General features: G+C 43.0%; 3 protein-coding genes across 4 annotated transcripts in view; 2 read left to right on the top strand and 1 right to left on the bottom strand.

Annotated features, from left to right (window-relative positions):
* Positions 1-4,064, top strand: part of LEO1 (LEO1 homolog, Paf1/RNA polymerase II complex component) — a 45,649-nt gene extending 41,585 nt beyond the window's left edge. The window contains exon 12 of the mRNA XM_046010243.1: positions 3,828-4,064. Within this exon, the coding sequence (XP_045866199.1) occupies positions 3,828-3,932 (105 nt within the window). The 3' untranslated portion in view covers positions 3,933-4,064. The remainder of the gene's footprint in view (positions 1-3,827) is intronic.
* A 1,860-nt stretch (positions 4,065-5,924) lies between these two features.
* Positions 5,925-18,026, top strand: LOC123943290 (RNA polymerase-associated protein LEO1-like). Its single transcript, XM_046007322.1, has 9 exons — positions 5,925-6,666; positions 8,622-8,706; positions 9,772-9,917; positions 11,279-11,363; positions 12,451-12,545; positions 13,046-13,180; positions 14,918-15,053; positions 15,927-16,092; positions 17,526-18,026. Exons 2-9 carry the CDS (start codon positions 8,626-8,628, stop codon positions 17,579-17,581), a joined length of 900 nt encoding a protein of 299 aa, XP_045863278.1. The 5' UTR covers positions 5,925-6,666; positions 8,622-8,625; the 3' UTR covers positions 17,582-18,026.
* A 3,260-nt stretch (positions 18,027-21,286) lies between these two features.
* Positions 21,287-26,290, bottom strand: part of TMOD3 (tropomodulin 3) — an 80,457-nt gene continuing 75,453 nt past the window's right edge. For both annotated transcript variants that reach the window (XM_046009140.1, XM_046009141.1), the window contains one exon: positions 21,287-23,761. In XM_046009140.1, the coding sequence (XP_045865096.1) occupies positions 23,727-23,761 (35 nt within the window). In that variant the 3' untranslated portion in view covers positions 21,287-23,726. The remainder of the gene's footprint in view (positions 23,762-26,290) is intronic.

Here is a 26,290-nt window from a genome sequence, read left to right as displayed (position 1 = left end):
CTGATAAGCAGAGAGCCCGATGCGGGCCTTGATCCCAGGACCCTGAGACCATGACCTGAACTGAAGGCAGAGGCTTAACCCACAGAACCACCCAGGCACCCTGGAAATGAGATTTTTAAATGTGATCCATCATGTAGCCGCCTTCTAGGCTGGGAAAACCTATAACCTCCTGACTTAAAAATGCCTCTTGTGGATGCCTCCTAGCTGTCTGTTACCAGAACTACCCTCTACCTTCCTCACCCAGATATAATGGTAGGGCTTCCTGTACTCTTCCCTTCCCCTTTCATGACAACAGAGATTTTTCTTCTGCCTGGACCTCTCATGCCTTGGCCACCTTCTCACTACTCAAGTCCTGGCTGTGGGTGTCAGTGGGAGAGAGAAGGTAAGGGGTCAGACCTGCTCTAGGTCCCTCTCCCCGTTTATATGCTAAGCCCCATCCAGACAGCAGGAGCCTGGGTGAGATGCTGGGGAACTTGCAGAGTCCAAGTTCCCAGAGAACTACCATTATCAGCAGAGCTTTCTGTGATGGAGGGTGGGTGGGTGGGAGGGCAAGAGTCTGGATTATAATCAAGTGGATTATTGAATCTTGGTCACTTGTATAGCCTTGATCAAGCCATCTCATATTTCTACATCTGTTCTCTCATCTCTTCAGTGGCATTTATGCTTGCTGTTTGCAAAGTTGTTGGATGATAATAAATAACAGGTACAAAAGTGGGTAGCACAGTGACATGTAGTATCTGAGAAGGAAATGCTAGTTTTCCTTCCCCAACAGGGTCCAAGTTACAAAAAAGGAAAAAAGTGGCTTTTTTATCCTCTTACTTTTGTAAGCAATAAACAACTTTAGAAAACCTAAACTTGAAAGGTAGAAAAATGGGAAGAGGAGAAACTGGAAAAAGGAAAGACCCAAGTAGAAAGAAACATGAAGACAATGGAAAGGAAGGGACATGGCCAGTTCTCAGCTTTCTTAGGTGGAGCAGGTGACCTGCTGAGGATTACTTAGAAGGTGGTGCCCAGTGGTCTGGTTCCTCTCCCGTTCTCCCTCACCGATCCTGCATTCCCCACCTTGGCAACTGTGCCTTTACCTGTTTGAGGTCCTTGCTCTCTGTTTATGGGACCATGGGTGACTTGGATCCAGCATAGCCCCAGGTTGCCCTCCAGATAGGATTTCCCATGATTGAGATTCTGAATATATTTCCCTAGAACCCTTTGACATTCTTGGTGTTGGCCTCTCATACTTGAAGACACTCGCATTTATATATATTCTTAGGATGTTTTGTGTTAAATAAACTCTGGGAACTGGCTTATTAGTATGAAAAATTAGTCAATGAGTTTTTTTTTTAAATTTTTTTTAAAGATTTTATTTATTTATTTGACAGAGAGATCACAAGCAGACAGAGAGGCAGGCAGAGAGAGAGAGAGAGGGAAGCAGGCTCCCCGCTGAGCAGAGAGTCCAATGTGGGACTCGATCGCAGGACCCCGAGATCATGACCTGAGCCGAAGGCAGCGGCTCAACCCACTGAGCCACCCAGGCACCCCAGTCAATGAGTTTTAAAAACAATTACAGTTAGTTACAATTAGTTTTAAATTGTTGGAAGACAGTTCCTTCAAAACTGGGCTGCTGTTCCTGTGTCTATATGGACTTGCATTCCTGACTATGTTAGTATACTTCAGTCTAACAGGAATATTTCTGCCATTTGTTGCACTTATACATGGTGCCGGGATTTATTCCACTGCAGTCAGTAGAGTAGAATCCCACGTTTTTACTTGCACAATATGAGGTCCCCTGAAGGGTGGCATTCACTAAGTCTTACCTGCCTTTGCTGTGCTTTACCATGCTTGCCTGTAGCTGCGGGGGAAATCAGTCCTGGCAGGATTTCCCAAGCAGAATTCTGGAGCGTCTTAGCCCCGACAGTGGATTAGGATTGGTGCCAGTTGGACTTGTTTGGAGAGCCCTGACCATCTCCAGCCACTGGGCCCTGTCCCACATCCTTTAGAACAGGCTCTGCCACCTTTTACTTTTTTATTTAAACTTTTTCTTTAAATTCCAATTTGTTAACATACATTGTAATATTAGTTTCAGGTAATTTAATAGTGCAGCACTTCCATACAATGCCTGGTTCTCATCACAGCAAGTGTCCTCCTTCATCCCCATCACTGTGTCACCCAGCCCCCTGCCCCCCTCCCCTCTGGTCACCATCAGTTTGTTGTCTGCAGTTAAGAGTCTGTGTCCCGGTTTCAGGCTCTACCACCTGTGAGAAGTACCATGCCAGTTCTTTAGTTCACTCAAACTAAACTCCTTAGAGAATTTTAGAGCTAAAGGATAAACTGAGGTTTATGTAGGGAACAGTGCCTCAGGGGGCTTGCATGTAAAGTGTTTAAGATTTCTGGCTGAAAATTAGTGAAAAGACAAATGGTGGGATTGAATGTCCTCTTTGCCTGTGCTGATGTTGGGTTGGGAGAGAAGGGAAGTATCTGGGTTTGCTCCAGACTAGGAGGTAGGAAGGAGCACTAGTCACACCCTGGGATGGGATCCATCTTCCAGCACTCCTGTTTGGATAACTTGACTGTTGCCAGCTGGAAAGGAAGTGCAGGAGGACTTCTGACCCTCTTTTTGAGTTCATAACTTCCCCTTTGAATTCTCCTTGGCACTTCAGGTCTGTGGGGATGCGTTTGGGATAATAAAGCAGGAAGCAAGTGTGGGATGGCATCTTGCTCCTCAGAAGTCCAGCCATGGGGACCATCAGAAGAAGTAGATGCACCAGCTTGTGCATCCAGAAGCTTTCTGTGGTCATAGCAGAGATGCCTGGCTTTCCCCAACTTCAGCCTTTGACTGTTCACCCTGTTTAATTTTGATGAGGAAGACGGTTAAGGCAGTTCTGGAGTGTTATATTCTGTACCAATTCATTTTAGTCACTATTTGATATTATTTAGATGTTGATATATTTGAAATCTTTCTGTAAAAATTGTTTTTATATAACTTCCTGAATTGTTTCTTTAGAACATTGCACATGATTTTAAGTAATGCGAACTTGTGTAATAGGCCTTTAACTTCTTTAAATATTTTTATAAATTTTTATGATGTGAGTTTTTAGTATATCCAAAAAAGGAAATCTTTATTTTAAGAAATTAGTGGTCTTTAAAATACTGAATTTTATTTTATTTTTTAAAAGATTTTATTTATTAGAGTGCACGAGCAGGTAGGAGGAGGGCAGAGGAGAGGGAAAAGGAGACTCTCTGTTGAGTAGGGAGCCCCACATCCGTCCCAGGACCCCAGGATCATGACCTGAACTGAAGGCAGACTCTTAACCTACTGAGCCATCAGGGTGCCCCTAAAATAATGAATTTTAGATAACAAAGAGGTGAAATGCTGAAGCAGAGAAAAAGTTTAATCACCCAATCACAGTAAAAATATTCAACAGGATCAGTGGTTCTAACAGGCAGACTTCTTTGGAGAGCCCTAACTATTCCCAGGGCAGACCTAGTTTCCAGTTTCCCTGTATGCCCTTCTCCATGTACAAGGCCTCCCTTCCAAGAGATTGCTTATAATTTCTTAGGTCTTCCTTACGGTCCTGAAGTTGGGTTGTTTTGTAGTTAGTTTGTAATTAGCTCTGGATAGTTGCCATTTTTTAATGCTTTTAGTACTTGTAGACTTGGAAACTGGCCATGACCTTCACCACTGGTTTTATTCATTTGGTAAATGTTCTTATTTTAAAAATTATTTTATTTTGTGTTTTCAGAGGATCATTCGACTTAGAGCTACTTTTGATAAATCTTCCTAGAAATATTTTCTATTGATTTTCAGATTTTTAAAAATTTTATTTGTTTAGGAAGGGGAACCTTCTGGAAAGAGAAAAGCAGAAGATGATGATAAAACGAGTAAAAAGCATAAGAAGTATGTGATCAGTGATGAAGAGGAAGAAGATGATGATTGAAGCACAATGTGAAAACATTTTATGTATTTTTGTACAGTTTATTAAATATGACGTAAACATGAGTTATTTTGATTGAAATGAATTGATTTGCTTTTGTGTAATTTTAATTGTAATAAAAAAATTTTAAAGCAAGTCTCTGTTCAGGAAATCTACTTTATCTAAAGCAAATTGATTCTGTTTAAACTTCACAGGAAGTCTTAAGTTTTAGTGAATTCCTGCTGCTCTCCCCCTCCCCTACCCCCCACAAAGAAGCCTCCTAGTCAGGGTCAGGTGAGGCAAGTGAGGCATTCCTCTGGAGTGCAGAGTTTAAGGGCCCAAAAAGCGCTTCTTGCGCTTGTTTCAGTTTGTTAGGGCTGGTATAACACAGTACCACAAACTGGGTAGCTTAAAACCACAGAAATGTATTCTCTCACAGTTCTGGAGCCTAGAAATCCTAAATCAAAGTATTGGCAGGGCCACTCTCCCTCGAATCCTGACTTGCTGTGTGTTCTAGCTTCTGGGGCCTCCTGGCTGTCCTTGGCTTTTGGCAGCAAAACTCTGTTTTTTCCTTGGTCTTTACATGGCTTATTTCCCTTTGTTTGCTCTGTGTCTCTGTATGTCTCCAGGTCTTCCTCTCCTTATATAAGAACACCAAGCAGTGTGTTTAGGACCAACCCTAATTCAGTAGACTTCTTAATTATATCTGGAAAGACCCTACTGCTAAGTAAAGTCACATTCTGACGTTCTGGGTAGATATGAACCTTGTGTGGGAGGGTCCCTATTCAGCCCATTATAGTAATCAAGATAAATGATACCACGATATATGACATTAAAAAAAAATGGAACTAATGCGAAAATCCATAATGAATAAAATGTCAGAATTTTATGTAAACAGGACCTGATGGCTGAAATTAGGGTAAAACAAGTGAGGAGAATTGTGCAAGTACAGAGCTGGATGGATCCTTGCTTTTCTTAAAAATTTGATAATGTGTTCATGGGTCTTTCACATATAAAAAACATTGTATTGAGGCTCCTCGGTGGCTCAGTCAGTTAAGCAGCCAACTCGGTTTCAGCTCAGCTCATGATCACAGAATGGTGAGATCGAGCCCTGTGTTAAGCTGCGTGCTCAGCAGGGAGCTGGAGCCTGCTTGGAATTTTCTCCCTCTTCTTCTGCCCCTCCCCCTGCTTGTGTGCACACTCGCGCTCTCTAAAATAAGTTAATGTATTTTTAAAATAAATAAAAAACATTGTATTGCAGTGTGGTCATCTAGGTCACTGAGATTTTGGCACCCCTTGTATTTTTCATTCAAGTTAAGTGTCTCACTTTTGAATCTCAGTCCTGGCTCTACTTTCTCACGGCATAATGGCTTGGATCCAAAACTGAGCATCCTAAGAGAGGGAGCCAGGTAAAAGCTGTATTACCTTTCACATCCAAATCCAACACCTTCTGTTGATTAAAGTGAGTCACTCATGTGTACCTATATTCAAAGGGAAGGAAATTTGACTCCTCTTGATGGTTGGAATGGCAAAGAATTTGCAGGTATGTATGATGATTATTATTATTTTTAAAGATTTTATTTATTTATTTGACAGACAGAGATCACAAGTAGAGAGGCAGGCAGAGAGAGAGAGGAGGAAGCAGGCTCCCTGCTGAGCAGAGAGCCCGAAGTGGGGCTCGATCCCAGGACTCTGAGATCATGACCTGAGCTGAAGGCAGAGGCTTTAACCCACTGAGCCGCCCAGGTGCCCCTGTATTATTATTTTTTTTAAAAATCTTTTTAAAGGGTTTGTTTATTGTGTGTGTGGGGGGGGGGGGTCATGTGCTCACAAGTTAGGGGAGGGACCGAGGGAGAGAGATTGAAGCAGCCTCCCTGCTCAATATGGAGCCTGACTCAGGTCTTGATCTCATGACCCTGAGATCATGACTTGAGCCGAAACAGACACGGAACTGACTGAGCCACCCAGGCGCCCGTGCAGGTATGTTTTAAATTTACCACACACATATTTGTTTTTTCTGTGATTTTCTTCTACATAGACTAATTAATCTTTCCCTTATGAATGGATTCTACCCAACTTCCTTTCTAGTGCTGTTGGTACAGTCTGGGAGTGCTGACTGTGGGAGGCTTACCTGAAACCTGACTACAGAGAAAGAAAAGTGACATCAAAAAAAGAGGTCCCAAATCACCAAGGTGCCACTTTGCCTTTTTTTTTGTTGTTCCTCATGTGCCACTTCCCTAACAGAACGTTCAGTCTCTTGCTGTTTCTTGGTTTAACAAATTGTTAAAACTATGCCTGGCTTTTAAGAGCCTTCATTCTGCCTGTCCTTTTTAAGGCAATATACTTTGTTTTTGTTTTTTTAACTAGTAGAAACATGTATTTGTTATTAAGCTCTTCTCCTCTCCAAACCCACCCTTTTTTACCAAGCTTGGTGGTGCTGGGGCCAAGATTCTGCAAGCACATCTCATCTTTGCCAGCTGCCCCTGTTAGGGGGCGCTGGAGGGAGACTGGAAGACTGAATAACAAAGAAGAGATTGCTCCTTCCTGTTTATTTATGGAACTTTCTGGAAGCTTCCTGTCAACTTGCAGTTTTTCTAAAGGGGCCCACAAACACCTTCACCTCAGTAGAGGCAGTACCTTCCCACAGCAGCTCATCCAGTTTGCAGCTTTACCGACACTTGGAGAGGCAGCTTCATTGTATCTCCCCGCCCTGCCCTGCCCGAGGTATCAGTGCCAGCTGGACACTTCTCTTTCTCAGGTATGAGTTTCAGCTCCATACTGTAAGTTTTTATAATATAATATATATATAATATAAGTTCTATATAATATATATAATATAATATAAGTTTAATAATTCCACCTCTTCCTTTGTTCCCTCATTTCTAGAGGTGGAAACCTAAGTAAAAAACAATTTTTTAAAAATTTAATTCTATCTGTATAGACTGCTGGTGTGTTTTCTTGGACCTGACTGGGTAGTCCAGGAGAGAAATCCTCAAAGATGTGATTTGTAGATGAGTTTGGGTTTGAATGTAGGTCTGAGCTCCTCGCCGATGAAACGGGATGCTGGTAACGCATGGTTGGTGGCATGGTGCATCTGATCACCCCTCTGGTTGAGGGCTCAAGTGGCTGTTAGACTTGTTAGGTGTAGTGACGATACTGCGGACTGTGGTGTGGAGTGGATATTTCGGAGTGCCCTGGAGCCCTTACGGAAGAATATTACAAGCTTAGGTCTTTAAACATTCAGCTCAGGTCAGGGCCAGAGAACCAGTGAGCTTTCCTCACAGCCTTAAACAAATCTCCTGTCTCTGAGGTAGAGGGCTGAGGCAGCTGAATATTAAACATTTACTTGTGTGGTTGCAGAATTGCAACATTAGTTGAATTCATAGCCTCTTGAAGTCTCTCATGTGAACCGACATTGCTAGAGAAAGAAGCTAAGGGTGGGATGTCTGTTTGGACTCAGATGAAACCGGAAAACTCAATTTGCTAGTCACTCTGTGCCTGTGAGAAGCAGTTTGCTTCCCTGTGTCTGAGGAACCTGGTCTTCCCTTGCTTGAAAACACGGTAATAATGTTAGCTATGGCAGTTTCCATTCTCCTCAAGACTCAGCCAACTGCATGCTGTCTGCCCCACTTGTTACCAGTCAACCCATCACTAGGATCTCATCCTACTCTGACAAAGCACGAACTCCTAGCTGAAGAAGAAATGCTTATATGCCAAAAGAACTACAAGGCTTTGCTGATAAAGGGAAAAACCTAGGGAATACTGTGGAACTATCTTCTAGGAATGTGAGATGAAGGACAGACTATAATAATAACTTGGGCAAATGGACTGGTTTGGGGCACTTAAATATTCAGGATCTGATGTGTTAACACGTACAGCAGGACATGGCTCCAGAGCTGGTTAGCTACAACCTACTGGTGGCCTACTTGTAACGAAGCTTCCCTGGCATTACGTGGAGGGAATCCAAAGGCTTAGGGAGATAAGAGTGTTGGATTAAACATATCTTGTGTGACCTGCATACCACGCCTCACCTTCTCCAGCTACTCAGCTTCTACCCTGGGAAGGCCAGATGAAAACAACATCTAATATTCCATAATTTTTGAGGGTCGTGACTGGTTTAGCAGGGTAATTGTGGTTCAGGGTCTTTGATGAGGCTCCATTCAAGATGAATCTTTTATCTACAGGTTTGCCTGGGACAGAAGGATCTGTTTCTAAGATGGCTCACTCGTGCTCTTGGCAGGCGACCTCAGTTAGTTGCCCCATGAGCCTCTCCTTAGCAGTTTGAGTGTCTTCACGTCATGGCAGCTGGCTTCTCCAGAGCAGTGAGCTAAGGAGAGAAAGAAGGAGGTGGAAAAGCCACAACGTCATGGCCTCGCCTTAAAAGTGAGGTTGTATTCTATTGATCACATAGACCAATTGTGACACATGTTGGAGGAGACTGCAAAGGCAGGACTATCAGAGGCAGGAACCACTGGGAACTGTGTTGAAAGCTGGCTATCACAGCAGCTTTGCCTTCCACCAACCAAACTGGCCACATTCCTTCTCCATAGATACTTGTCAGGCTTCTGGGGGCTAGGCTCAGGATGCAAATTCAAGGTTGGCTTGTGGAGATTTGGTTTCTGAATCTTGGGACAGTGTTGAAGTGATGGGCTAAAAACCATGTGAAGAACCTCAGAGAAATTAATACTGTATGTTTTTCTCCCGGCATTGAAGGACCATGGATCTGTTTGGAGACATAGATGACATTTCTTCAGAGAGCGATGGAGACAGTGAACAATCTATTCCAGGGCAGCCTGCTGTGAGTATAATCACTGACCTCAACAGGTCCCATTGCTCGAAGTAAGAAGAAAGTTTCAACAGCTGAAGTGTCTGGTTTCTATGGAGAGAGGACATTGATAATTGAGTAGTGGTCTGAAACACCTGAGGAATGGGTGACTTTCTCAGTTATGTTGGGAATTGTGGATATTTGCAGGTACAGAAAGAACTGCTCAGAATGAGGTTGATGCCAAACTTTGGGGCTAAACTATGAAGACTCATAATTTGAAAACCTTTTAAGTTTTTCTTTTCTTTTCTTTCTTTCTTTATTTTTAAAGATTTTATTTATTTATTTGAGAGAGAGAGATAGAGATAGTGAGAGAGAGCATAAGCAGGGAGGAGAGGAAGAAGCAGACTCCCTGCTAAGCAGGGAGCCTGATGCGGGGCTCTATCCCAGGACCCTGGGATCACAACCTGAGCCGAAGGCAGACGCTTAACGACTGAGCCACCCAGGCGCCACTTGATTTAAGTTTTCCTTTTCTTTTCTTTCTTCCTTTTCTTTTTTTTTTTTTTTAAGATTTTATTTATTTGTCAGAGACCTGGAGAGAGAGAGAAAAAAAAACAAGCAGGGGGAGAGGCATGCAAAAGGAGAAGGAGGCTCCCTGCTGAGCAAGCATCCTGGGATCCTGACCTGAGCCTAAGGCAGACGCTTAACCAAATGAGCCACCCAGGCATCTCTGATTTAAGTTTTTCCTAACACAGCCAGAAAGCATGTGCTGTTTGACTTTCTTCTCTGATTTTAAAGTTACTTCGTACTGGAGGACTGTACATCTTCACAGTTCTGTCATTTAATGTCTTATGCAAACCAGATATGTCGACAAAATTGATATTTTTTCTAGTAACGCAGGCTAACAGATCTTGTATCCCATGGTATTTTTGGGGGAGAGGATGAAATTTTAGGGAGAGGCCTGGAGGGGTTGCTAACTCTTTTGTTTCTGAAGTGGTATCTGAATTTATGTTCAGTCACATCTGTATCTCCTAGTACTCTAGAAGAGCTAGAGCATTTTCAGTTTCACGTCAAGCTCTCACATCCTGATTCCTCTCTTAGGATGAACGTGGAGTGCCTCAGGACCAACAGGAGGAAGAGCCGATTTCTGAAACCAGAATAGAAGTAGAAATCCCCAGTATCAACTCTGATTTAGGAAATGAATTGTACTTTGTTAAACTACCTAAATTTCTCAGCATAGAACCCAAGTAAGAGGACTGATTAAAGTTTTTTTTTCAAGATATTAATTTAAAATATGTGGAATGTAAATGTTTTTTCTTATCATAAGTTGGGTAATTATAAAGATAGGAGATTCCTCATATACCTCTGGGAAAGTAAATTTAGGATGTGCTGTGGTAAAAAATGATGAGTTACTGCTGTGAGACTTTATTTTTAAAGCTTTTATTAGGATTTTATTTGTTTATTTATTTTTTTTTAAATGAGAGGATCAGCAATTTTTTTTTTTATTTGTTTATTTGACAGACAGAGATCACAGATAGGCAGAGAGGCAGCCAGAGAGAGAGGAAGGGAAGCAGGCTCCCTGCTGAGCAGAAAGCCCGATGCGGGGCTCGATCCCAGGACCCTGGGATCATGACCTGAGCCAAAGGCAGAGGCTTTAACCCACTGAGCCACCCAGGCGCCCCTATTTGTTTATTTTTAATAAATTAAAGCAAACGAGCACAAGCAGGGGGAGCAGCAGGCAGAAGGAGAAGCAGGCTCCCTGCTGAGCAGGGACCCTTATGCAGGGCTCCATCCCAGGACTCTGGGAACATGACCTGAGCCGAAGGCAGATGCTTAACTGACTGAGCCACCCAGGTGTCCCTAAAGATTTTATTTATTTATTAGAGAGTGCACCAGAAAGGGGAGGGTCAGAGGGAGAAGCAGACTCCCTGATGAGTAGGGAGCCTGATTTGGTGCTTAATCCTGGAACTCCGGGATTAGTACCAGAGCTGAAAGCAGATGCCGGACCAACCGACTCAGACACCAAGGTGCCCCTCATGTGAGAATTCTAATGTGAATGATTCTTCTAGCATTTGGCCACTTAATTTAATAAATAAACTGACATGATAGCTGACAAAGGTGTTTTTCACTAGTGTAAAGCTGAAAAATCAGAAAATGAGATGGAGAAAGTTTGCTAGAGAAATCATAAATGTTCAGGGCAAAAGCCACTATGACTAGAAGAGACAATGATTTTGGACAACAAAATAGTATTGGTGGGTATTTTTTGTGGAGGTTCATGTGTATAGCTCTTGTGTAATTAGCAGGATACTTTTCTTTAAAAAAAAAAAAAGTAGAAAGATAAGACCATGTCTTATTTATATTTTAGAAGACCTATTTCCTCAAACAAGACTTGGAATTTTAGTCACACTTGGATTTTATTTCCGATAATGTTTTAAAATCAGATTTCAAGAAGGTACACTAATTTGCATGCTTTCTTGAAATACTACGTGAAGTTGTTTGTCTCTGTGACTTTTAACATATTGGTGCATGTTGTAAAGATGATTATTTTATAAGCATTAATAATATTCATTACAAAAATGGCTAATATGAGATTAAAAACGGTTTTTAGACCTTTCGATCCTCAGTATTACGAAGATGAATTTGAAGGTGAGAAAGTGCTTGACGAGGAAGATAGAACCAGGTTAAGATTAAAGGTACTATTCTATGCTTGATTCCTTTTTCTTTTTCTTTTCAAGTTTTTTGTTAAGTAAAACAGATAAGTATTTGAGACGAGATTATGAAATGATCTTTTATGTTTACTCTTTAGAACAAGGACTGAAATGTCTTTTGAGAATATTTTTAGGGGAGAAGTTACATACCCTTTTTAAAAAATCCCTGTAATTCTCACTTTTCTAACCTTTTTCTCCCAGTTACAATTTTTCAATGGAAGTAATGACAAAAATTCTTGAAAATTGTTAGCTACTTCCTTTAGGATAAAAGTTTTTAGGTATATGAACTGCCTCTGCATTTTATAGTGGGTAGGTCCTTGCAGCTTCCTCAGTAGCATTCTCTCAGGCTCTCTATGGGATTCTGACTATGCACAAAGATAGGCCTTGTCTGCAGGCGGTTCCTCTCAAGAAGACCTGGGATGGCAGGATACTGCGGTGTTCTCACAGGGCTCTTGTCTTATTGCTTCGGGTGGAGATGAGCTTCTGTGGGGGCAGAACCAATTTTTATGCTACCTTTGTGATTTGGAGTTGCCTCCTATATGGGTAGGACACATTTGAACTAAAAAACAGGGCAAAGTGGAAGTCTCAAGTTGAAATTGTTGATTTCTTAACTTTATATTCTTTTATCTTTTAATTTTTCATTTAATGCCCAGGACTTCCCTGTCTTACTAAGTCAGGCTTATTAGCTCCCCTTCGTTGGGTTTCACAGCCCTTCAGGTGGACTTGCGGTAGGCACAGGTCTCCACTTTAACTATCTATCCCATGTGGACCCAAAGCCTTACCCTCTCTTCTTTGGAGTTCCTGGTGTGTGTGGTAATCCCTCCGTCCTGCGTCATACTTGGATTCTGCTTCCACTGCCATGAGCTTGCGAAAGATTTAAATGAAATAGTTTAACCAGTGTCTCTCGGTGTTCGTAGCGGGAGGGTTTCAGCATTGCCTAACGCATTAGTTCTCTTGTGAGCTTCCTTCAGCACTACATAACAACTCTTGGCACATGATTATAAGTCACTGGAAGGAAGAAGAACACGCAGTCGTTACATTGGTTTTCTAATGCCTTTGTGTTTTGAACCAGGTAGAAAATACAGTAAGATGGAGGAAACGCCGGGACGAGGAAGGAAATGAAATTAAGGAAAGCAACGCTCGGGTGGTCAAGTGGTCAGATGGGAGGTGAGCCCATGATGCCCGGAGGGCCCTGGAAGACCCAGAGGGATGCCTGGGAGGAACGGGGTTCTCTGTGCAGGCCCTTTGGGGCCATCTTCCATTAAAGAATTAAACAAATCTAGGCCTCGGAGATGACACCTAAGAAATGGGCCCAGGGTGTGATTAGATTCATGGTAGCAGCCTTCTGGGGGGAAAGCCTAATGAATGCTAGCTCGCTTGCAGGAGCTACTATTGGGCAGTACACACTGGTATTTTGGGAACAAAGTGTTTCTGTCTTATGAAGTGGTAGAGATTGGGAAAATGACAAAACAATTACATTTCAAGTTGAAGGACGAATTTTACCACCTTTGGCTTTAAAAGGGAATACGTTATTTACAGCACCTCTGTTTTTCTCATGAATTCAGGACACGGTTCCACAGCATTTTAAGTAAAGCCTATAGGGGAGAATGGAAACTGTGGGCTTTGTCGAATGTCCACCCCAGTACTGAACGGTTTCTCGTTTGCAGCCTCTCCCTGCATCTAGGCAGTGAAGTGTTTGATGTCTACAAAGCCCCAATGCAGGGCAACCACAACCACCTGTTCGTTCGAGAAGACACTGGTCTACAAGGACAAGCTGTGTTTAAATCCAAGCTCACCTTTAGGTAACTGTTTATGCTGACCAGTTGTTACTGGTAGTTAACGAGCAGCAAGGCAGAGAGTCGTGCAGAAAGCCCCACTCAGCTCTGACGGACATGGTTTCAAGGTCCAGCTCACCAGGCATGTGGTTTGGTTCACCTCTACCACAGATCGCTGTTTCTCAGAGAGCCAGTCCACGCTGTCAAAACCAACCCAAGACCCCCGTATAAACCAGAAGACCAGTGAATGAATTCACGTTGGTCAGTGCACCTAATAGGAGGCCTAGAAGACTGGTCTTCGCTGCTCGGCTGGCCCGTGTCCTTTGCCTTCCATGGAATTTAGCTGGGAGGCTGGCCAAGCATGAGCCTGCTGTTGATGTGTGCACACGGTAGAGAAAAGGGCGAGATGACCACAGGGGCTGCGGCTTGACCCCAAGCCGACGGGTGCTCCATATCCAGCCTTTTCACTGGATGCTACTGGCTCCGCTCCTGCACACGCCTTCCCCTAAGGACCCCGTGCTGTTGTCCTTCAGTGGAACTAACAGTGTGCACAAGGTTTCTTTTTGAGGTCATGGAAATGTTCTAAAATCAGATTGTAGGTGTGCCTGGGTGGCTCAGTTGGTTAAGCGTCTGCCTTTGGCTCAGGTCGTGATCCCTAGGTCCTGGGATCAAGTCCCTTGTGGGACTCCCTGCTCAGCAGGGAGCCTTCTTCTCCCTCTCCTTCTGTTCTTCCCACCCCAACTTGTGTTCTCCCTCTCTTTCTCAAATAAATAAAACCTTATAAATAAATAAATCAGATTGTAATAATGGCCGCACGTTATAATTTTTTAAAAGAAATTTATTTATTTGAGAGAGAGAGCACAAGCAGGGGGAGTGGCAGGCAGAGGAAGAGGGAGAAGCAGGCTCCCCACTGAGCATGGAGCCCAATGTGGGCTCGGTCCCAGGATGTTGGATTCAGTGAGTTGAGCCTACGGTAGAAGCTTAACTGAGCCACCCAAGCGCCCCTCACTCTAATTTTTAGTTTCCTTATCTATAAAATGGACATAATATTGACTTCACAGGGATGAGTGTCAGTTAAGTCAAATAATACGTAAGATGTCATGCGGTGCAGAGACCTGGTGTAATAAATGCTGTTCAAATCCAGCCTCTTCCCGAGCTTTCTCGAATGGAGGTGTAAGAGACAAAGGATTCTGTGGCTTGCTTTTTTCCATTGTGCTTGGTGTTTCACATTCCTTACGTCCCATCTCCCTCCAGTCTCAGGGACGCTCTCCTAAGGATCTCCCTTTCTTCTTTCTGATATGATGTACTGCTTTCTGCACCAGGGACTCCCAGTCCAGCACTTTCCTCAGGCCTCCTTGCTTTGACCTTCCTTCTAATCATATTTAGATGGAGGGACACTTGTTTCATTCTTGAATCATGACTTCTGGCCTCTGCACCACCCTTACAGAACTCAGATTTCCTGTCCCTTTTCTCTCCGAATGTCATCCTGGGCAGGTAGCGGGGTGGGGGGGGGGGTTCTTTGGAAAAGCCTTTGACCTTACCTCCTGCTCTCCTCCTTCCTCCACTTGCACTTCGCCCCATCAGCATTCCCTGGAGATGGGACAGAGGGAGGAAGCATAGTGAGGAGGCTCAGAGTGCCAGGGCCCGTGGCCTGGCCTCCCCACTCTGCTGAAGGGGTAGTGGTCACTGTCCGTGGCTGTCTGTGCGTTGATAGAATCGCCTCTTAGTCTTAGTCTACAGTGAGGCATTCTTGTCTCCCAGCAGACCTCACTCTACAGACTGTGCCACACACAGGAAGATGACCCTGCCGCTTGAGAAGAGATGCTCGAAGACTCAGAGGATTAGAATCTTACCGATGGCTGGCCGTGACCCTGAATGCCAGCACACTGAGATGATTAAAGTATGTCAGTTAAGCTTTATCCTGGGATTTTTTTGGGTATTAAGAGCTGTACTTTCCAGAATATTAATTCATAATTTTGTGTGGCCACACCATTTTATCTTGCTCTTATCAGGGAGCCAGCTTCAACCCAAACGTGGCCTGTCAGTGGCCACTGGTGAGATATAGCAAACCAGCCACTGTGCTCTCTGTTCAGTTTATGAGATTTCAGGGGAAATTTGATAATTTAGAAAATGTAACCTTTGACAGTTATCATAAAACTTTGTTAGCCAGATAGCTAGGAAGGCCAAATAGACGTTCCTGACGCGCTCGACACCAGCTCTGCCTTGTGAACACCAGTGTGTGGCAGCCAGGCAGAGGACGTGTGTGACTGTTCTGCTTTGGGGCTCAAAGATCCTCCCCTACCAGTGCCTCCCCGTCCTGTCATCAGGAGCTGTGGGGAAGCTCTCTGGCGGGGAGGGGCCCAGACAGGACCATCTGCGCACCACTGTAGTTCGGTGGAGCCCGAGCGCCCTGGGTGTCTGTCTCGGGTCAGCAGACACAGCCTCCCTCAGGCGTCCACTGGGCGTGGCTGAGGTTCCTCAGGCTGCTTGTTGCTCTCTGGGCTCTGCCTGGCAGCACGGGGGATGCTGCAGCTCCTGAGGCCACGTGTGTGCCCGATCTGATCGGGTGGTTAGCGCGAGGGGGCCTTCTGCCCCTTCACCCTGTGATGCCTGCACACCTGGAACTCGACTGCACTGAGTGATCGCGGGTGTGACGTAACGGGTGTGGCATGGAGACAACTGTTTTCTGAAGACAAGAAATGTAGTAAATGTAAGTTCAAGTGGGCAGAAAGGTAGTTAATTTTTTCAGTTAAAAAGATTTGCTTCTTTACAGAAAGAAGAACGATTGAGGGCTTCTACTCACGAGACAATCCATCTGTGGGAGAAGCAGAATCAGCAGGGGCCGAGTGTCCCCGGCCAGGACCCCAGCAGTGCCTGTGAGGAGGAAGAGGAGGAAGGCGCTGAAGCCATTAAAAACCATTACCAAGGGGAGCTCCAAGGTGAGCTGGGCATGGAGCTAACATGTCTTCTGAGGGCTGCAGAGGCTGGTGGGCTTTTACTCCCTGTCCCGCTGTGATTTAGTGAGGATAACAGTACAGAGGACTTGTATTTTTACTGTTTTTCTTAGGGCCATTTTCCCACAGAAAAGCTTAGCTAGGAAAATAAGGCACCCCAAAATAAACAAAATCAATTAAATAATTTATGTCCTTGTGGAGGAAAACATTTAATGAGCAGTTTGCCTTCTTGTGTAATTGATGCAGTATTTAAATGTAGTTTTTTTGTTTTGTTTTGTTTAAAGATTTTATTTGACAGACAGAGACCACAAGTAGGCAGAGAGGCAGGCAGAGAGGGGGGAAGCAGGCTCCCCGCTGAGCAGAGAGCCTGATGTGGGGCTCGATCCCAGGCCCCTGAGATCATGACCTGAATCGAAGGCAGAGGCTTAAGCTACTGAGCCACCCAGGTGCCCCTAAACTTGGTAGTTTTTAATATGTGCATAAAACCTGTTGGGTGTTTAAAAGTGATGACTCTCAGAACAAAACCTCTCAATTTGAAGTCATTTAAGCATGTCTGAAAGTTATATATCCCTTCTCATCAAAATTTTAAGAATGTTGGGGGCACCTGGGTGGCTCATTCCATTAAGTGTCTGCCTTCAGCTCAGGTTATGATCCTGGGGTCCTTGGATCGAGGCCCTTGTTGGGCTTCCTGCCGGGTGTCAGCCGGCTTCTCCCTCTCCCCACTCATGCTCTTCTCTTTCTCAAATAAAATTATAAAACACAACAACAAAACAAACTACAGGCTTTAAAATACTGAATTTTAGATAGAAGAAGTGAAATACTGAGGAAGCAGGGGAACATATTTCAAGTAATATGATCGGAATGTCTGCCAGTGTAGAGTGAGGAGGAAGTGTCCCTCCTGGCCTGACCATTGCCCAGGAGAAGCCCTGATTTGTGGGGCCCAACCGGCTAGTGTCTGTGGACATGGGTTGCTGCTTTGGGGTGGCCTTCTAATATGAAGGGCTGGCTCCCCCATCAGCTCAGAACCACTTTTTTAATTTTAATTTTTTAAAAAAGATTTTATTTATTCATGAGAGATAGGCAGAGGGAGAAGCAAGCTCCCGGCTGAGCCGGGAGCCCAATGCGGGGCCTGATCCCAGGACCCTGGGATCTTGACCTGAGCCAAAGGCAGACGCTTAATGACTGAGCCACCCAGAAGCCCCGACTGACTTGCAAATATTGAACCTACACTCGGCCAGTTGGTGAATGATTTTTTTTTTTTTTTTTTTTTTTTTTTTTTTGGTGAATGATTTTTTTAAAATACATTTTTGGATTCAGTTTGCTAGTATTTTATTGAGGATAGCTCAGAACAACAGTAGACAAAATTTCTAGAAACGTTTGATACTGAATTTTACATCTTCCCTCTCGTACCTGTTCAGGAGATGAGGCCTCCAGAAAGAGGAAAGTGGGGAGTGAAGAGGAAGAAAATGACTAAAATATAAAACGTGCCCTCATGTATACATTGTACTGACCTTTGAGGAATACAGGTTTGAACTGAATACAGGTTGAACAGCTTTTTTTTTTTTTTTTTTTTTTATAACTATGATACAGTGCTGTAATGTATTTTCTCTTCCTTTTGGTTTTCTTCACAAATTTTCCCTAGCTTATTATAAGACTATATAATACATTTAACAAGCAAAATATGTATCAACTGTGTTATCAGTAAGCCTTCTGGTCAGCAGTAAACAATTAGTAGTTAAGTTTCTGGGGAGGTAAAAATTATTCTCGGCTTTTCAACTGTGCAGAGTTGGCACTCCTAAACCCATTATTCAACAGAGAGCTGTATATTGTTTCCAGCAGTTTGTTTTAAAGCAATCATGACATGATTTGTTTTGGTTGAAATGATGAATTGAATCACTTCTGCATAATCCTAGTTGTGAATAAAAAATGTTCAGAAGCAAGTCTGTGACTTTAGAAAATCCATTTTTCCCTAACTATTCTGGGTCTTGGGTTTTTGTGCATTTTGGCTGTTCTGCCCCACCTCATCCTCCCGGCTGGGTCCCGAGGTGGGCTTTGGAAGTTCAAGTCAGGTATCGCCTCTTCAGGATGTCCTCCTGTCCTGCCTAGCTGGGTCTGCGGCCCATCTGTGGATTGTCATTTATTTCCATAGGTATGGCACAAACTTTCTGTTGACCACATGGCCCTGTGGTCTTGTCAGAGCAGGCACAGCACAGGAGGGGTCACTGGACGTCGAGTGCTTTGCCAGGCACCATGCTGGCCCTACCAGTTCTAATCCTCAGAATAACCAGGAGGCAGATGTTGTTAGTTCCACTTTACAGACTTGAAAGCTGAGGTTTAAAGAACTTTAAGACTATCCAGGGACACGTTGGTAGCTCAGTTGGTTAAGTCTCTGCCTTCAGCTCAGGTCATGATCTCAGGGTAGTGGGGTCGAGCCCTGAGTTGGGCTCGGCACTCAGTGTGGAGCCTGCTTGTGACTCTCCCTCTGTCTTTCCCTCCTGCTCACATGCTCTCTCAAGTAAATAAAATCGTTATTAAAAGAAATACCTTGGGGCACCTGGGTGGCTCAGTGGGTTAAAGCCTCTGCCTTCGGCTCAGATCATGATCCCAGGGTCCTGGGATCGAGCCCCGCATAGGGCTCTCTGCTCGGCAGGGAGCCTGTTTCCTTCTCTCTCTCTGCCTGCCTCTCTGCCTACTTGTGATCTCTGTCTGTCAAATAAATAAAAATCTTAAAAAAAAAATACCTCTATCCAAAGCTTTTTCCTCCCAAGTAAAAAAATAAGCACTTTTAAAGAAGTTTGTATTCATTTATTTGGCAGAGTGAGAGGGAGAAGCAGGCTCCCTGCTGAGCAGAGAGCCTGATGCGGGGCTCGATCCTAGGATCCCGGGATCATGACCTGAGCCAAAGGCAGAGGCTTAACCGACTGAGCCCCCCAGGTGTCCTGGAAAGCTTCACATTTGAAGGACAAAAGATGTTTGGTGATATTGGACCCACATATGGTTGGCCACCCTCATTTGGTCCCTAAAAGAGCAGGGGCAACTCTGCTGGACATGAGGACACTTTCCCCAGGGCCACTCAGACTCATAGGAGCTGGAGGTGCCAGACGGTACAAGGGCCTGAGCCTCCTGACTTTCAAAGAGGACAGGCGTCCAGACCTGCAGGAGAGAGTGAGTCCAACAGCCATCCCTAGGAGGCCAGCCAACATTAAAGATGCAACGGGAAGGTCTTCATTCCCGTTTCAGAATTCTGAAATTTTTAAATTACCTGACAATTATCCCTAAAAGATTCCTCAAACCCATTAGAACACATTTCACAGATTTTCTCTTCCGCTTGGTGGATTTGGGTGACTGGTAAGAGAGTGCTTTGCTGTAAAAATGATCTTTAGTTTATTGGTAGGATTGGCTCAGAGTCAGGTCCATAAGACTCTGTTTCTTCGCTTTTGTCAATTCACTTTTATGGCCAGAGCAGACCAAGTACCGAAGGTATTTCAACGATAGGAAATTATTATTTTTAAGTGTAAAGATGGTCAAGTATTGACAATTTTATATGGCTTAATTTAACAGACTGGGATAGAATAACTACAGGAAATAAGCTTGTCCCTGAAGGGTTATGTAAGAAAGTTTAGAACAAAAGAACTAATGGGAAATTTCAAGAAGTTCAAGTCTATAGAATTTTTGATAAACTTTATTGAAATTATTTCAGTATGATGTAAGTTCTAAATGCCTATAGTACATAGTCTTCAAAAGAAACTTCACTGTTATGAATCAAGCTTAATTATCAGTATATTTAATATGAGTAATATTTGAGTAACAAGACTTATGGAGCTGAATTCTAATGCTGAATAGAAGGACCAAATTACAGTGACATAAAAATATAGAACTCTGCTTATAAATACATTTTCTCCATTTAAAAATAGTGAAGCATTTCTTTGGTGCAAGTCTTATGGTGAGAATGATCTAGAAAGATGACTTGTCAGAGCTGACAGTGAAGACAGTTTGATAGATGGTTAGATCCAAGAACTCAAACTCTTGTCCAAGGGCAACAGGAGTAGTTCTGGTACATTGTGTGTTTGGTTCCCGTGGGAGCCTATGTTCAGCTAATACTATGCACAAGTGAAGTGGCCGTCAAGGCATTATACTAAGTGAACTAACCCAGAGAAAGACAAATACTGTATGGTCTCATTTATTTGACTATATAAAAACAGTGACCTCAGGCCTAGAATAGCCTGGTGGTTGCCTGAGGCAGGGGTGGGGTGTGGAGGACACCGTGGAGGTGGTCAGAGGTAGAAGCTTGATGAACAAACCCGAAGCCCTGAGGACAGCATGGTGACCCCAGTTAACAAAGCCGTATTACAGATCTGAAAGTTGCTAAGAGAGTCGATCCTAAAAATTCTCACCACAGGAAGAACTTGGGGTAGATATTTCACGATATATATGTATGTCACGTCACGTTACCTACCTTCCGCTAATATAGTTATATGTTAATTATATCAGTAATATTAGAAAAGCATTGTTTTAAAAGAGTGAAGGGGCACTGTGATGAAGGGGCAAAGGGACAGGACTGAACTCGCAGAGGATGGCAGCTGCTGGGGATCCGGGAGAGCGCATCACCCTCCGGTCTGTGGGGTGGGTGCCTGTGCGTCCTGACACCAAAAGGTAAGGGCAAGGGAGATGTGCTCTGCGAGTACAGAACCCAAAACAGCAGATTTTATGAAACCTCATCAATCTCATCTTATTTTAATGGCAGCAAGAATTAAAATGTACAACAGAACATGACTAACATTTTATCAAAGCATTTTTCTAATTTTTATTATACCATGGAATCCCCTTTTTCAGTGAAAATACATTGGATACTGTCAAAGAAAAAACAATTTACAAAGTTCTATTTACATTAACTTTTCCAGAGTGCACCTATTGTACAAAATGAGTGTGTGGGTTACTTCATTCAAATAACAGGAACTTGCAATTTAATGAGAATTCTCCTTGATCTCTAACAATCCGCTATTTTTTTTTTTAAACACAGAATGTTTATTTGGTCTTCTAAATGACAGGCACCCTTACGAAATGTATTTTATGTATACTTAAGACTTTTACTAGATTTAAGCTACAAGTTAATAGCACCAAAATGCATTTTAATATCAGTATTAATATTGCTTTTTTCAATACATACAATTTCATGTAGACATACTTGAAAAATCAACTTCAGACAAATATGAATGTAAAATTGTACAAAATGGAAAATTAAAAGATTTTTAAAAACAGCAATTTAAAAGTACAAAGAGTATTCTTTGATTTGATAACCAGATATGTTTATATTGGTTAGCCTAAAGAATGTTTTAAGGCCTTACAAAATCTTTGGTTTAAAAATTAAGACTATTTCAGAACCCTAATCTATTACATTTTAAAGCTATGTAGAAATACTATAAGTTACTAAATGGTTAAGAGGTGCCAGAATCTTAAAGATCAAAGTAAACATCAGTTTTCTCCCTTATAATTCTTGATTTTCTGTATTCAATTGGATGAATGGTCATCTTTAAAGATAATTATGAAAAGATGTTTTCTTCAACTTTGTAACAAACTGTTATGGTACAAACAAAACACTGCTTCGTACTTCGGTAAGTCATAAATGAAAAAGATATTACCCATAAGTACGATATACATACTGGGTAGGGCCCCGCCAACCTCTATTTAAACAACAACATGTGGTAGAAGGGGTAACACTTCTCAATTCACCGACTTACAGGACAGTGCAAGCAAGAAGGCCTTGCTGTTAGCATAGTGGGGACCCTTGCTGCGTGCTCGCTCCCCACCCTGTGGCAGGTGAGCAGTTTCCAGAATCAAGTATATCTCCAAAGCTGTATATGAAGAGACAGAAATACTTGCTAACTTCGAAAAAGAGTATCAGTGGTTTCTAACTGAAAGGGAATAGTGCAAAGTCAATCTTTGGCCCCTTTGAAACACTGGATACTAACTCAGAAAAAACTAAAGACAACCAATTCTTATGAGGGAAGCATTCACCTGTCGAGAAGGCTTATTAGCAGAGTACACAAGATGCTGCCTGGCTCATTAAACCGTCCAGCCCAAGCCAGAGGGGTGACATTTTGTAATTCAATTTCAAAAACTCTTCTTTAAAGAATCAATCTACCTATCCCCCACTCTTAAATGGGATTCTTCCCTTTATTCCCTGTAAATGATCCAGCCAGCCCTGAATTCAGGTGGTCAGGATGACTCCGATTTCTTCCTGCCTGTCTCCTATAGCTGGGCTGGCTCTGCCATCTTCTGCTCCAGGGGCTGCCCTGAAACAGAGCTGGAATCCAGGTCCGAATCCCCTGTCTCTCCACCTGTGCAGGAGGTAGCCTGCACGAGTACACTGTTCATGTGATCATCTGAATGCTGTGAGCATGGGCAGTAGGAAGAAACTCTTCTCAGAGATGACTTTTACACAATGTGGACAAAACAGTATACGATGAAAGGAAACGTAATAAACATTAGCTTTATGAAGGACAGTTCCCTTACTGGTTGGAAAGTTCATAGCAAGCGTCACGAGGTGAGTCACGACCATCTCTGCGATCCTGCGGAGCACACACGAATTTTCACAATGCAGTGCGGCAGCTAATGCCTGCTCAGGCAGTGAAGTAAGTTGCTCACTTTAGAGTAATCATAGGTTTCAGTGACCATTTTACATGTGCCTCAGACGCAAATTCCATCACGTTGATTATCATCTTTTATTTCACGTGTTTAATAACAGCCTTCTTTTTTCTTAAATAACCAAGAGCTGGCTCTATGTCTTTTACAGAGCAGAAAATAGCTTGCCTATTTAGATGCTTTTGACTATGAGCTTTCATAAAATTTTGAATTACACAAAAATTTAATTATGCCCATTTAAAATAAAAAACTGTAATGAATTTAGCCACAACTCTACTTTTAAACAAAGTATGTAACCCGGCCAAGCTGGTGACTGCGTTTAAATAAGTCTAGATGTTGCTGGCTCACACCCATCAGGCTAGCGCGGTGACCTGCAGGAGGCAGGAGGCCCCTTTCTCTCTCCCAGAGATGAGCTTGTACTCCTGACCAGAGGACCAGGTTTTGCATCCTCTGTTTTTAAAATTCCGGCATTTTGCTTTCTTGATAGAAACAGAAAGCATACTCTTGTCAAGTTCATGTATTCTAAAACAGGGAAAGGGCTCCATGCAATGGGATAAGAAAGAAAGCTCTGATGAGAGTCTTGTACCTAACAGGTGCAAAGGCAATTCTTCTATTAGGTCCCTTTATGATTTAAAAAAGATTGGTCCTTAAACTGTTCATAGTATTCTACATAAATGATTTCCTAAACTTCTTTCACAATTGTACTTTTTAACTCACAATCCATTTAATTAAGCTAAATTAAAATTGATTTTAGCAGAAAGAAATGTTATAAAATACAAAATACCACCTACTATTGATTTTACAATTTGAAACTGTTAACAACATAAACTAGAAAAAAGATATATGTAGTTTAAAAAAAAAAAAAAAAAGATTTCCAGTCTCTTCCCTTCCACCCAGGAAAATCTTAACATCTGACATCACCACCATGAGCTCCTAGTGACCTCTTCAAGTCTCCCAAAGATTGGATCTTGGTGGACTTAGGGGTGGTCTCCTTCGACTCGTCTTTTGCGAACTGTGAGAAAAAAAGCAAGCGTGTTAAAAATCCCGGTTACTTTGTACAATGTTAATTGCTTGTAAAAAACAAGTTTCTGTACGATCCAGTTAGAGCTGTACAGAAATGAAATATCCATTTGTTGTTCACAAGCCATTAAAATAAATTCACATCCTTCATCACTCCCATCACTCCCATGTGTTAAGAAATGAGGGGCTTCGGTATGTGACGCACGTGTCTTCCGCTCCACTGAGCTCCCACAGAAGCGGGGAAGTCTACACCACTGCTCCACATTCACCTTCACGTCACTGCGCCCGTCTTATTTGTTATTTAAAAAAACCAATACCTGTTACGACAATGACTTATAAATTACTGTGTTAAATTTTGAAGTCACACTCAGCTGGGATTAGAACGTATTAAAAATAACAACTTGCATGCTCTTCTGATGACCCATTTCCTTAGTTTGTGAAAGAACAAAAAATATTTTTATCATTTTCAAGGTAAGTGACTTGCTACTGTTCTCCAAATTTTCCTTCTAGTGTCTCCTACAAAATGAACTGGGCTTTGACGAAACAACAAAATACAAAGTGATGCACGCCTCAGCCCCTAGTAACGTGGTGAGATCCTATCTGGCGAACATAATAAGCTCTGGCCACCAAAGTGATCAGTGAACTAGTCTAGTGGACGGAGCAAAAGAAAGGCGCGTATGTCTCAGGAGCCCGCGGCCACTTCAGACTGGTGACCCCAAACTAGTAGGCCATACTCGGTGACGGTAGGATAGGGTCTTCAAGCAGACATGCAAATGATGTGCAAAAAAGCTTGTCCAGCCATTGGATGGGTGCTAGGCAGAAAGCAAAAACCGGGAGAACTGAAGATTTAAGCTCCCATGAGCATTCTTCTACTTAGCTGACTGAGTACAACCCTTACTCTAATTTTAGTCCATGTTAACAAAAAGCAAGTCTTGCATGTTTACTGAAATATTAAGGGAAAAAAATCAGGGACTTAAGTCCTCAAATACAAACCTGACTCATATATATAGATCTCTGAAAAATACAGATAACACATGTAAAGGAGGTCTGTGACAGAAGGGAGCAGACCCAAAAGGTTGGAAATTATGTGGTTAGCTGGTGTGAGGATAGTAATAGGAGACTCAGAATTCACATAAATATTGCATGTGTGCTGTGGACCCTGTCTGCTGCTCGCAGCTAGGACACTTCGTAGCTGGAGAGATGGGAGTAGGTAGATTATTTCAATGAACAGGAAGCTATAAGAGGTAAGACATCAGAATCAACACTAAAGATCTGATATAGCCCCACGTGCAAGATGAAGAAAAACTAGATGCCTGGGGAATGTATGTTTCAAATTTTGATCTTTGAGGTCTTTCTGGCAGCTACATGCCAGACTGCCGGTATGAGCACAGGGTCTTGATGCCTGCTGCCTTGACCTGTGTGCCAAGACCGAAATGTAGGTCTGGGAAGCAAGCAGAGGGTGCTGGGAGCACACACAGCAGAAGGCGGGGCCAAGAACCAGGTCAGACTCTTCTTCCTTACTCAGTGCCTACTTGCTACCAGCAATTTCTCGGTTCAGCTGCTAGTTGAGAGGCTCATAAATTTGGCCCTATTAACTAATTTTTAAAAAGGTTTTATTTATTTGTCAGAGAGCACAAGCAGAGGGAGTGGCAGGTAGAGAGAGCAGCAGGCTCCCTGCTGCGGGGCTCGATCCCAGGACCCTGGGAGCATGACCTGAGCCGAAGGCAGATACTCAACCGACTGAGCCACCCAGGCGTCCCACCTATTAATAAGTCTTTGGCAATTTCTTTCTAAAACCCCCTCCACTAATACTTTATGATCAATTGCAAATAAATTCTAACCTCACATCCAATCTCTAGAAGAATAAAAAATACGGGTTCATTTTAATCAAGCATCTGATGGTCAACAATGGCTCTCAAATGCTCCCGCCAAAAAATGCAAAGAAACTAAGTTTCTTCCCATCTAATTTTAGTGCCTTCTACCAGCACTGCCTTTTTATCTGCTGTGTTAGCTTCCAGAAGCAATACTTCTGCAAGTTTACTCTGGAGGCAGCGGCCAGCAATGAGAGTCCATTTTTATAGTCTGCATGCTGTCCTCAGCATATAAATAACTACCTTGATCCCAAATGTGAGGTTTTATCCATGTACTTCCCCACTCCAGGAAAGTTCCTATTCTCATCTCATGTCTGAAACTCTGGCTTGGCTCAGAAAGAGCGAGCATGAGGTGGGGGTGGGGGTGTCTCCAGAGCTACCCACACAAAGCTGTCTGCTTTCTCTCACTTCGGTTTCATGTCAGACCACACCTGCAACGTGGCCTCCGCCTCCGCCTCCTCTATTACACATGGTCATGGACATCCACTCAGCGGCACAGTGTCAACATGAAGCAGCCCAGAAGTACTTTCCATGTGTTCTCTCATCTTTTGGTGTACTGTTGATTCTCCATGTAATTAGCATGACTTTGCAAGTTACACTGAGAATCAACAGCACACCAAACACACCAAAATGCAAGAGATTAAAATCTG

This window comes from Meles meles, chromosome 6, assembly GCF_922984935.1.
Source record: "Meles meles chromosome 6, mMelMel3.1 paternal haplotype, whole genome shotgun sequence".
Lineage (NCBI taxonomy): Eukaryota > Metazoa > Chordata > Mammalia > Carnivora > Mustelidae > Meles > Meles meles.
The sequence above is the reverse complement of the archived record's forward strand: the minus strand, read 5'-3'. Positions and strand labels throughout refer to the sequence as shown.

Coding starts and splice junctions, on each gene's coding strand:
- LOC123943290 (XM_046007322.1), top strand. CDS start 8,626: ATGGATCTGTTTGGAGACATAGATGACATTTCTTCAGAGAGCGATGGA. Junction 9,918..11,278: donor TTTCTCAGCATAGAACCCAA/GTAAGAGGACTG, acceptor AACGGTTTTTAG/ACCTTTCGATCCTCAGTATT. Junction 15,054..15,926: donor AGCACACTGAGATGATTAAA/GTATGTCAGTTA, acceptor GCTTCTTTACAG/AAAGAAGAACGATTGAGGGC.